The sequence below is a fragment of the Penicillium citrinum genome (assembly GCF_028827155.1).
Source record: "Penicillium citrinum strain IBT 23319 chromosome Unknown utg000006l:1.0-3011923.0:1.0-3012962.0, whole genome shotgun sequence".
Lineage (NCBI taxonomy): Eukaryota > Fungi > Ascomycota > Eurotiomycetes > Eurotiales > Aspergillaceae > Penicillium > Penicillium citrinum.
In genome coordinates, this window is record NW_026622691.1 from 1,712,874 (window position 1) to 1,725,443 (window position 12,570).

General features: G+C 46.8%; 4 protein-coding genes across 4 annotated transcripts; 1 reads left to right on the plus strand and 3 right to left on the minus strand.

Annotated features, from left to right (window-relative positions):
- Positions 1-2,707: 2,707 nt before the first annotated feature.
- On the minus strand, positions 2,708-4,632 carry N7469_007174 (serine hydrolase domain-containing protein; the record flags this gene model as incomplete). The annotated part of the gene is made up of 4 exons (XM_056646092.1): positions 2,708-3,524; positions 3,586-3,844; positions 3,911-4,021; positions 4,107-4,632. 4 exons carry the CDS (start codon positions 4,630-4,632, stop codon positions 2,708-2,710), a joined length of 1,713 nt encoding a protein of 570 aa, XP_056499533.1.
- A 2,648-nt stretch (positions 4,633-7,280) lies between these two features.
- Positions 7,281-9,382, minus strand: N7469_007175 (phosphoribosylaminoimidazolecarboxamide formyltransferase/IMP cyclohydrolase; the record flags this gene model as incomplete). Its single annotated transcript, XM_056646093.1, has 4 exons — positions 7,281-7,436; positions 7,512-8,997; positions 9,132-9,258; positions 9,364-9,382. 4 exons carry the CDS (start codon positions 9,380-9,382, stop codon positions 7,281-7,283), a joined length of 1,788 nt encoding a protein of 595 aa, XP_056499534.1.
- Positions 9,383-10,128: 746 nt separating this feature from the next.
- On the minus strand, positions 10,129-11,302 carry N7469_007176 (INSIG family protein; the record flags this gene model as incomplete). Its single annotated transcript, XM_056646094.1, has 3 exons — positions 10,129-10,497; positions 10,564-11,019; positions 11,144-11,302. 3 exons carry the CDS (start codon positions 11,300-11,302, stop codon positions 10,129-10,131), a joined length of 984 nt encoding a protein of 327 aa, XP_056499535.1.
- Positions 11,303-12,139: 837 nt separating this feature from the next.
- N7469_007177 (uncharacterized protein) lies at positions 12,140-12,562 on the plus strand (the record flags this gene model as incomplete). The annotated part of the gene is made up of 1 exon (XM_056646095.1): positions 12,140-12,562. The coding sequence occupies one exon, from the start codon at positions 12,140-12,142 to the stop codon at positions 12,560-12,562; it is 423 nt and encodes a 140-aa protein (XP_056499536.1).
- Positions 12,563-12,570: the final 8 nt, after the last annotated feature.

Sequence of the window (12,570 nt, forward strand, 5' to 3'; positions counted from 1 at the left end):
AGCGCCAAGCCAATCCATTGGTAATCCTGCTGCGCCTTCTTCAGGATCAATTGAACAAGTCAATTTCGTATAGCAGATAAATACTTAACTATGTAATTCTTATTTGGTTATATCACTACTCTGTACAAGTTAAGCAGCTCGCAAGTTTTACTTGGTTCACAGTGGGCATGTCTCGCGCTGGTTTCCCAATCCAGTTTGACGTTACTAAACTTATCGCTCGTTTGACCGGATATTCCCCACTCAACCCAACATTGCTCCAGCCCTACGAGAGATGGAATGGCAGAAAAATACGATTGTGTCCTCTTCCGGCGATAACCTCGTAAAAGGCGGACCAGGGTTCCCGGCAACGCCGAAACGCCGTTCCACTAGCCTTGGCTCTCGCTTTTTCTTGCGAACCTTTTGAAACAGTGGACCTTGTCCTCTGTACTCCGTAAAATGGTGTCAAATTGAAGATAAAATAGACGACGTCAGGTATCGTGCCAGTATCTGCAGTCGCGATCGTAATCGTGTTCACAGATAACCCTTACCGAACATGTAAATCTTGGAAACCTCACGGGCCCAGACAGTTCGAAAGTGAGATACGTCGAGAGATTGGTTTGGAGCAATTGATCGGAAAGAAATAGGTATTTGCAGGAAGCACCAAGTAAGGTTTGGCCAGTAAAATTCAACAATTGGCGAAAAGAGAACACGATTAGGCATCTTCTCGGCGTGGGCCTGCCAACGCCCGAGATGATCCACCCTGACAGGTCAATGATGTCAACAACGTTGTCTTGTCCGCCGAGACCCTGTCAATATTTGGGTGTTTACTTGGTTGGTGAATCGTCAAATGATGATGATGATGATTGCATTTGGCTATTTTCAGACCAATCGGGGGACATAAACACTACGATTTGTTTCGCTTGTCTCCCTTTCTGTTCACAGCCGGTGACGACTCATTTACATATACATAACCAGGTTAGGAACTGGGAAATCACCCTGGTTACTTAGTAACACACTCCAGGCAGGACTACCTAGTGTTACTAGGTAGTACGGATCTCATAAACAATCATCTGAGCGGCAGTAACTAAATAGACCCTGTTCCTTTCTAGTCGATACTCACGCCTGATACACTGTTACTATTGCTAGTAGTGATAGTATTTGAAATATATGTAAATAAAACATAGTGTATAACTTCGATAAACTAATTGTAATGCCATATCAAGATATGCACTAACTACTCCAACCCTTGGAAAACAAGAGGTCGGCATCAAATGCATCGACCGAGCCACGTGATATGATGTACTAAACCATGTGGCCGCGAAGTGGTTGTCGGCACTCGCCAACAGGCCTCCGCAATACTACCTTCAGCTAGTATGTATGTACTTCATACTGTAAGACTCTGCACAAAAGAATCAGAATGAACCAAATCATTATTCAAAACGTTCTCCGAAATTCGCTGGATCGGAAATAAGATCGCTGATATCTGACTCATCGTTTTTGCATAACCCGGAGCCTCGGCATTTTAGTTCACAATTTTTTCCCTTCTTTTGACAATCGCAAAGTCGGCAGCCGAATGCTCCGACGCCGACCACAATTCCGTGGATCCGTGAATGTGGGGCACCAGCTGTGCACAACTTTATGCTCTTCTCGGGTGATCATCGATCCACGTCGATCTCGTTGAGTTAAACATAAGAGTCATGCGGAAGACGGGGACGGAGCAAATTGGAGATATAGGATATTGTATCCTAAGGTTACCATAACCTGGTCTGCTCTTGGGTCCGGATCATCATATCCAGCCTCACCGGATCTCGGAGATAATCCACTTGAGCCATGCCCCAGGCTGGTTCATGGGATGGGACAACTGGCAGCTGATAAAGCACGTTTAATTTTATTGGGCTTTGACAAGATTTGTCACTCTGTTCTATGGTATCAAATCACAATAACCTTGGAGCTGAGAGCGTATCTACCGTATAAAGCCACATGGGCAGTCCGTGTGCACGGAGCATGGTTAAAAGAGTAGGGAGTAAGCTGACACTCGGAAAGTTGCGGTGTGGACTCGATCTGACTGCTACCTGTACTATGTATGGGTCGCCCTAGCAATAGTCTTATCACGAAGTGCTAGTCCTTTCTAGGATTCCGAATGAGGCTCTGCATGGATTTATAAGAATCCGGGGTCCTAACTCCGTAATCAAGCACAGACTTCTGAATATGCACGTCCACAATTGCAGATTATAAATTACGTGGCCCACTTCTTAGACCGGATTGTGTCTACTCAGAGCCACATTTGTTGTCTATTTGCTTTCCTGAGAAATTACTGGTTGGTCCGTACTAGTACTATATGTAATTTCCGGGCCTGTGCCCAGGTCCTCCAGCACTGGCGCGATAAGGCTGAAATGTCACCATTTTCTATGAATCATGCTGGAGAAATAAGCTTCGTAATAGCGCGCTGACAAATTTGATCTGAGGATATCCTCTGCGATGGATCCTATAATTGCAAGGCAAAAGAGAAGCACTGGTCGCGTAATATTCATTGGTGGATTCATGGGGGTACAAGAATCCATTGAGCCACAGAGTAAGGACGATTTCCACGTTTGTTTCAGACATTCTTCATGGGAGGACCAGTGGAAAAAGTGAAGAAGAGAAGAAGAAGAGAACGCAATATTATAACCGCTTTTTCGGCTAACATAACATAATCTGACATATGCATGCCTTGGTCCCTTCAGGGCTATCATAGAGAACGAATCATCTCTGCATGGGCTCCTCGTTGTCTTTGTAACTCAACGCGTAAAACTCGAGGTGATACACTAATAGCATCGAGATTATCATCCAATGAAAAGACAAATTCATCCAGTCCAACACTTCCATAAACATACGAGTCTACAGTGGCCCATGTAATACAAGAACCCGTAAACGGCCCAATAGGGCTCAACCCTAGATCAGGTGGAATCAACGCCCTGAAAGAAATCTTGCCGGGAGTCTGTAGACCAGTGGGATATAAACGAATCGTGATTCCGGAGGTACCGTTGGCATTGCGTAGGGTCGCCAGAGACTGAAACATATCAGTTGAGTTACTGATCCAGTTCACAACCCGCAATCCAGGCTCGTCGTCCGTGATAATCGTGACAGAAGAGTTTAGATCATTTGTTGAACTATAGGTTCCTGCAAATCGTACCCGCGCTTGGTCTTTGGCAACCCAATCCAGTGCAGGGACGATGGTTTGTCCGACGAGATCAGCTACCTCTGCAACGACAACATGACCACCTGGGCCTGCGACGAGAATCGTGAAGCCGACACCGTGATCCGGAGACAAGGCAATCATTGACGAATAGGATCCAATATCTCCGGCTTTCGTGTAGAGGTCGATCAGGCGTGGTACAGGAAATGAGACTATCTCCCATGGTGCTCCAACTCCATACGCGAGTGAGGATGTGTGAGAGTTTGGTTTCATCCATCTTCTGGTTGTTATGGGGTCGAGAAGGGTGTTTTTCAGAATGGCACGCCCAAGGGCTGCCATGTCATTAGCGGATGAATATATGCCACCAGCCCTAAGAAATCCAGTTAGGACACTGCTTCAAGGGGAGTAGACGTGAACAGACGCCAACTTACGGATTCTCATCGCCCAGATCCATGTTCCAGAAACTTGCAGCTCCACTTGGGATGATACCGAGTGACGTGTCTGGTGTAGTATAGAAGGTGTGTGAGAGATTTAGCGTTTTTAGAAGTTGATTCTCGAAGATGTTTTGAAATGTATCATTGCTGATTGCCTCTAGGGCATACCCGAGGATCTGGAACGCAGCATTCGAATAAACAGGGGTGGCGGATATGGGAAACGTCGCATGTCTTTGTAGGAGTCCATTAAAGAACTCTATCAAAAGACCCTAATTAGTATGGTTCAAAGGCTATGAAGCTTTCCAGCCGCTCGACAACATACCTGTTCTATTGCAAGGTGTATGACTTCCACAGGATGGTATCTCATCTGGCTGTAGTGGAGGAAATCCCAAATTCCCCATAGATGGATTCCCTGAAAGATCAAGGGTCCCATCTGGTTGGATACGTTCAGCATGTTTTCCACGTAAAGAATCGATTCACAGGGCAATTCGAACAAAAAAATAAGGATGTATACTTACAATCACGCGCTATGCCAGCCAAGTGACTTGCCAATTCCCCAAGGGTCACATTAGCCCATTGCACAGAATCAATCGCGTCACCCGAGACGGGGACTTGCAGCTCAGGGACGTATTTCGCAACAGGTTCCGCGAAGGGATCAATACCTGCTTGTGTAAGGAATAGGTAAACGGTCCATATCTTTGACACACTACCGATTCGGAAAACGGTATTCTGATCAACGGTTCTAACGCCCAAATTAGGATCGATATTATCAGCAGTGAATTGCCATTGCAACAATGGTGCGGTATTGACGGTATCGAATAACTGAACCGCCACAGAATTTGTAGATCCATTCTGGGCCTTGAAAATAGGTTCAATTAGACTAGTGAGTCTTCTCTGAGCTTCTTTCAAACGTTTATTAGATCGACTTGGTGTAGGCCATGGGAAGGCAGGCCCGACGAGAGGACATGGACTTGGTGCTGCAAGTACTTTGGTAGTGAAAGCAGCCCCAAGTAGTAGTATAGATAAGGAGTTAAATAGCTTCATAATGATATTATTCTTTCGTGAGGCAGTTAGATTGAGAACTTTACTATCTAGGGGGGCACGCTATGATTTATCATTAACCATGATCACCGTTGTTTTTGTATCTACATTCCGATCCAAAAGTCTGTTGACATTTCCCCTTCCACCCCACAAAATACACATGCACCACCACCACAATGGCTCATTCTACGCGCCCGTTACACGAATTCGGTCAAATCATTAGTGGAAATCGTGGTAAAAACAATGAATTATCTGAATCTACACGTACTGCTATTTTAACAGCCGTTCGCTGTGGTAAAACCAAATCCGAAGTTATCAGTATTTTCAATGTTTTATGCCAAACAGTCTTCAATACTGTACAGTGCTTCAATCAGACAAATATATTGTAATCTCGGTCTTGGAATAGTAGATCTCGAAAATACAATAATCGTATAAAAAGATATATATATATATATTTGATTATCCCACACAATCTCTGTTTGAACTGGGCAGTTTTTGTTAGATCAAATTCCAGATAATTTATCCAAATCCACAATTCGTCGAATTCTATATATTTACAAAATCAAGAAATGGAAATCCAAAAAAAAAACCTTATCGAGATTCTTTGCCGACAACAATTTGTAGTCAAATAATACAAATCCAAGAATCTAGATCAATTGAATTTTTCGGATAAATATTCCATTCAGTCTTGTTCAAATAATCAATTTCAATAGATATTTTGTCTGTATTCAGAAATCTATCGGACTGATTTAGTCAATACTAGATTTCATAAAAAAGATATTATCTCAATAATTTACAAAACTATTTGTATATATTCGGGGACCCTGCGGGTAGGGTGTCAACAGACTTTTGACCGGAATGTACTCCGCTTCTATGGAGGAGCTTTAGGGTTACTGAAGGCACCGTGTATTACTTTGATCCTACAAAGGGAGAATCTCGGCTGATATACTGATGGTCAATTGAGCCCTGTTAGTAAGCGTGTTAGAATTCGTCGTGATGCCGAAGACTTAGGTGTAGAGGGTTTGGCCATGATTGGTTTTTGAATTGAAGATGAGAAACACAAAATGTTGATTTGATTTGCACCGAGCCAATAAAACTTATTTGTATGGAAGTACCTTTACTGCCTCAATTCTCGGAGAGATTCAATTGAAGCATTCTAGTATATCATCATTTTGTATCTACTTCTGTCCATTCCACGAACCGAGAGTGTCTGGGTTCCGTGGACTAAGTAGCGGACATATCTATTATCTTGGCCCTAGTAGCTATAATGTGCGGTCTTACTGGTAGGCCATCCATATTGTTGAATTTTTATACTTGCAAATTCTCTGTGAAACGACGTTGGAGTGTGTTGGCTTAAACTGTAAGGTTGTCCTACTGTTAGAAATTCGAGTACGGACCTTCCTTGGAATAACTAATTCCTCTTCCCAAATTAGGTAAGTATGCTGGAATGCTCCTTCCGACGTACTTGCATGGGTTTGCGGCAGAAAGAATCGATAGAGAGATTCTTTCACAGCTCAGTGGAGATGAATCTTCTCGCCGAAGTCAATAGTTGGCCCGTTCCGGCTTTGCTGCGATGAAACTAATATTCGAATTTCCAATATCGCACGTGGATCATCACAACCAACGACAGGAGTGTTGAATGAGAGACCGTCATTTGTTATCTAGGTATGAAATACGTAATCCCTCCCAAGCCTCGACCCCTTAGATTGATTCTCGATGTCTAGGGAGGAGTTGCACATATTTCTATACCTGTTAGAGCCCAGCAGCACATCGTTGTGACTCGAAGAAGGGACTCTATCATACCCCGACAGAACCCGATTGTTCGACGAAGCGGGAGCTTTCATCGACTTGACCCGTTTGTCTCCTTGCCAGATAATCCCGCCTGTGTCTAGATACAAAGAGCAGATCTTTCCTGATACTTCCGGTGCTGAAACTTTTTCAGTGGACAATGGAAAGTTGAAGGGAATAGACGCCTTTGACATGCCGCTAGTTATGATTACTCGGACGACGCAATAAATCGATCAGTCGCTTCGAATGTCCCACATGGAAGAGCATAATACCCGAGAGAGACACTCGAGTGAGTATTCTTTGTCTCGGATCTACATCAATATTTACGGCAAATGGTGAGGGCTACGACGAGACCCTCCCGGAATTATCGTTCGAGGAGACCCTTTGACTATCAAGTTACAGCTTCGTAGACACGGTGGTGTAAGAAACCAACTCCAACATGCATAAAGTATGAGAAGACATCAAATCCAAGTCCGGATCCCGAATCATCCGGAGAAAGGTATCTGATTCCTGGTATTGAAGCGCCGAAGGAGATTGCACAGGGGATATGGATTGCACAAGGATTGATTGAATGTGGAGATTGAGGTTTGGGATGAGAAAAAAGCTTTTCCAACGTTGTGGCTTTTCTTCTATCTTTCTTGCTTTTACATGAATCACAGCTAGGAGGGTATATGATTAAGTTCCAGCCAATCCTTTATTTCCAACCTTAGACTCGCCTACTTCAACTCTTAGTAGGAATTATTCAAACACATATGTAAATTTCTATTTAATAAACAAGAAAGCTATCATCATCATAAACTAGGAGTCTTTTTTTCACCAAACCGAAACACGGTCGAAATATCATTCAAACTCGCTGGAACAATTTAGTGGTGGAACAGGCGGATACCCTGCTGCACGAAGGTGATACCGAGCTTCTCAGCAGTCTCAAAGACAGGGGTGTCGTTCTGGCTACCGGTAGGGGCAGCAATGTACTTGACACCAGAGCGGGCAGCGCGGAAGACGTTGTCGATGAAGGGGAACTAAGGATATTCGTGGTTAGTACAGACTAGGATGAAAGAATTGTATAGGAGAGTCATAAGCTCGGAGAAACTTACGAAAGCATCGGAAGAGACAGCGACCTCGCTGAGCTTCTGGAGCCAGGCGTCACGCTCCTCCTGGGTGAAAGGAGCGGGGACCTCCTCGAAGACACGCTCGTACTCGACCTTCTCGGCGTCGTTGCGGGGAGTCTGACCGGAGCAGAGCAAATCGATGGCGTTGCTCTTGTCGGCACGCTTGGTACCCTGCTTCCATTTAATGTTGATAACACGGTCGTGGAAGCGCATCCACCAGTTGTCAGCCTTGTCACCGGCCAGACGGGTGCAGTGGATACGGCTTTGCTGACCAGCGCCCAGACCAACGATTTGGCCGTTCAGAGCATAGCAGACGGAGTTGGACTGAGTGTACTTCAGGGCAATGGTGGCGACAGTCAGATCACGTAGAGCGGCCTCGGGAAGAGCAGCAGAGTCCTTAGGGGTGATGATGCTGTCGAAGGTCTTGCTGGGGGAAATGACAATGTCGTTGCGGTGCTGAGTGAGCTGAACACCGTACAGTGTGCGGGTTTCCTCGGCTGCAGGAACGTAGTCCTCGTCCATTTGAAGAACAAGGTACTTACCACCCTTCTTCTTGGACAGAATCTCAAGAGCCTCGGGCTCGTATCCGGCGGCAATGACACCATCGGAAACCTCACGAGAGATAATCTTAGCAGTGGGAGTATCGACAATGTCACTAAGGGCGAGAATGTCACCGAAGCTGGACATGCGGTCGGCACCACGGGCACGAGCATAAGCCTGGGCAAGACCAGAAGACTCAATGCCCTTGATATCATCGACCATGTAGACCTTGCGCTCCTTCTCGTTCAGAGGAACACCAATGGCGGCACCAGCAGGGGAGACGTGCTTGAAGCTAGCAGCAGCAGGGAGGCCGAGAGCCTGCTTGAGCTCCTTGACCAAAGGCCAGGCGTTAAGGGCATCAAGCAGGTTGACGTATCCAGGGGAGCCGTTCAGCACCTTGAAGGGCAGCTTGCCTTGGGGCATGTAGGCGGAGGCGGGCTTCTGGTGGGGGTTGGTGCCGTAGCGGAGAGAGAGTTGCTGAACACCGTTACCGGCATACTCCTTGCGGAAGAAGCCAGAGATAGCGGAGTCGTAATCGGCAGTCTGCTCGAAGGCCTTGAGGGCATACAGCTTGCGGCTAGCCTCGTTGATCTCGCCAGCTTCGAGCTCCTTCAGGAACTCAGGGTAGTCGGTGGGGTCGGACAGGATAGTGACACGCTTGTGGTTCTTGGCCGCGGCACGCAGCAGGGTGACACCACCAATATCGATCTCCTCGACGGCCTCGTCGATGGTGACGTTGACCTTGGCAACGGTCTCCTTGAAGGGGTACAAGTTGCAAACGACAAAGTCAACCTTAGCGATCTTCTGCTCAGCAAGATCCTTCTCGTCCGATTCGATGTCGCGAGCGAGGATACCGCCGTGGACAGCGGGGTGGAGGGTCTTGACACGACCACCCAGCATCTCGGGGGCGCGAGTGATGGCGGAGACATCTCTGCGGGGCAATTATTAGCATTAAATGTCGATAAAATACGGCCGTGGTTCTATTTCTTCCAATTTCTCCGTCTCACAAGTTGTCTCTCTTTCTTCTTTCTTCAAAGGACAAGAAAGTATTTTATACGAACTTACTCGACAGGGAAGCCGGCCTCACGGATCATCTTGGAGGTACCGCCAGAGGCAAGAAGACGGACATTCTGCTTGACCAGACCCTTGGCCAGATCAAGCAGACCTGTCTTGTCATAGACGGAGATAATAGCTGTTGGGAGGGTGGAAAGAGGATTATCAGTATGGTGGTTGGCGGGGGACCCCAGACTACCGTAAAATAGTTCGAGAACGCAATATCAAGGCCAAGAGTGCCTACCGGACTTCTGTTGAGACATGATGTCGACACTAAAAGAGGTTAACGGACAATTTCGAGAGAGAACCCTTCAAATATTGAACCAATTGAAGTCACCTGGGGATACACATACCTGAATTCAAGCAGCAACAACGGGATGCAACTGAAGTGAAGAAAAGAATATTTCCCGTGGAGGGGCTTTTGGTTTGGCCGCAATCGGCGCGGGGCCACTGGGGAGTTTGGCAGCCAAGAAATTCAGGCAGCAAATCACGAGCTAGCGATTAGCGCAAAAGGTTAGTCATCGTTCACGTGACCCGGTGGTTCAAAAGCTTTTTTCCCGCGCGGTCATTTCCTCTTTTTCTTTTTCTTCTTCATGAACAACGCAAAAAAATCACATTCTTCTCAAAAAGCGTTCCTACGAGGACTCGTCCAAGGAAGTACGGAAATCGTCATAGAGAATGGAGACCGAGTGTGGCTAGACCGCACAGAGTCGATCTTGGGTGCAGTATCTGCCTGACCATCGTGTCCAATGGCAGGAACTGCAATGATTGACACTACAATCCTTCTTGGAAAACAATTGCTCTTTAACGTGGGAGTGGAATATCCAAACAAAAAAAAAAACTACTGTAAACAAGTAGAATACTACAATTCTATTCAATTAAAAATTCTGTATAACAAAAGCCGATATGGGCCCAATTTGCAAATAAGTCTCCCATGACAATATCTCTGTTGCTCTGCTCCCGGTCATGAAAAGTCTTCGCGACTGGGATGCATGACACGAGAGTTTTTTCATGGCTTCAGGGTATCTCTGTTACCAGCCCCGATGGCGAGCTGGCGGCCAACATTTCCAAAGCAAACACATGCGCAGAAAATAACGCTGGCCACCCAGGTACGAACCGCTATGCTTTCCTGCGTAATTTCAGGTCCCAGAGTATTCTCCCAACCAGTTCCATTCAGCAATGAAGCGCCCACGGAGGGACCAGTTGAGGCAGGTATGAGCTCAGGCTTGACGCCTAAGACAACACTCATTCCAGTCAAACCAACGAATGTTGAGAGGATAAACCCAGTAGTAGTGCGATCGATGAGATACCAGAGAACGGGGTTTGCCATTGCCAGAGTGAGCGAAGCCTGTGTTGTGGATGCCCAAGGGAGACGCCGCTAGAAAAAAAAAAGCGAAATTAGCACATATCCATTTGACACAAGTCTAGAAGATTTAAAACATACCATGGCGAATGCAATACCGACAAAGGCACCAACGCTGCGAGCCACAGCTACCCACGACGGAGTGCGCTCCTGGTCACTGTCCTCACTGCGCGCACGCTTCGTCCGATCGGCTTCTTCAAGCTCGCGGTCACGCCAGCCATCTAGCCAAGGTAAAACATTGCCCAAGGCGATACCCGCCAACCCCCAGAAGCCCAGGTATTGCCATGAGTCGTAGTAGTGCACATTTTCCAATTTGACAGGTGTAATCCAGTGATTATCGTGCAAATTGATGGTGATAACCCCATAAACAATTCCGAACCCAAACAGCAGGGCACTGCTCATCGCTTGAGGCAAAATCACACCACGAAACAGGCCCTGACTCAATCGTGAGCGTGTACGTCGCAAAGCAAACTGACGGGGATCGGTGGCAGTTTTCACGGCCTCCTGTTGTGAGGGCTCAGGGGGGGTATTCGGAGGCTGGCGTGTGAGCTTCGGTACCCCAAGGGCTGGATTCATCCCGATAGCTATCAAATGCGGTAGGTTTATAGATGCCATAGAGGGTCGAAGAGGTCAGATTCAAAATCGAGCCGGTACGACTAACGCTGGTCGAGTTTGTTTCGCCATCTTGAGGGTTGGGGTTCAACAAGTCCGGGTTGGAGGCTTCGGCGGGTGTTACGGGCTCGGAAGATTCGTTGGAGGCAGGGGTCACATCGAAGACACGCCGCGGACGAGGCCGCAAAATGCGAGGTGAATCCACCATCGTGTACTGGTGAATACAGTCGCGTATTGTCGAGAAAGCAACAAGTCGATTCGGACACGGATCCGCGCGGGCTCCAGGAGAAATTTAATACGGCTGATAGTGGGTGCAGCGAGACAAGGTTAGATCGTCCGCTACAGATCCACCAAAAAACGAAACCAAATCAGTCTGATGATTTATTTGCCAAATCAAATTCCCTCGCGTCTGAAAGAAGAAGAGTATTAGATAGGGGGAATTCTCCTGGGGATACTCGATGGGCAGCAGGTTGACTGGAAATAAGGAAGGGTATCCAATTCAAGAACGTAGGAAGGGGGATATAGCTTTACCGATGGAAGCAAGAATAAAACAACCCAAGAATATATCACACAAGGTGATTTTGAGTAGTTGGGCAGATGAAGTGCAAAAGATGGTGCCAGAAGAGAGAAAAAGTAAAAGTGTTGGGGAAGAGAGAAGACGTCAGAGCGGACGTTCAAGTGGAAGTGACCCGCGGACTTTTTGACTGTTGGCCACTTTAAACCTCTTAGGAATGTCCCCGCTGCCGTTGGTCACTTTTTAACTTACCTGGAGGGGCAATTTGATTATCTTCTGAATTTGGACTTACGCTTAGGCCCTGGGACTTTGCATTTTGAACTTGAGATTTGCTGATCCCGAGGTTGTGGGCCCACTACAGCATTTCATGACTTCACTGAATCCGCTGATGGAGCTATTCGCGGTGATTCGTTCAAATTGATCATCCGGTCAACCTCCAAGCCTCGCTATCTCATACGCAGTGGGGATTTGAAGGGGAACTTCATGGCAAAGACCAGTGTGACATGGAAAAGGGGAGCAAAGAGGCAAACGATGAAGGACGAGAAGGGGTCCATCACATGCGTAGAAGTCCCTTCATGCAGCTGCAACTACATATACGATGTCACTGTGGGGGAGTTAAGACATGGCCCAGCGACCTCATACGTGGCATTTGCCGCTGTGGATATGATTGAACCCCCGCAGTTCTCCGAGAAAGTGCAGAAGAGTCCATCAGATATCGGTAAAAGTATCCAAACTTCTAAACTTCTGTCCAGACAGAGTTGGACGGCTATGGGCAATCACCCGCCACGACCACCATCTAATAACGAATACGAACCTCACACATCGGAATGTGTGACCACAGGATCTCATGTAGAAAACAGTCTGAACCCAGGGTATCAGTTGCAACGTAAAATGCAAGCTAGTGTATTCAAGTTAAGCAAGTCTGCCCTCGTCGTACAAAAAACAGTCCTATAACTATAAAA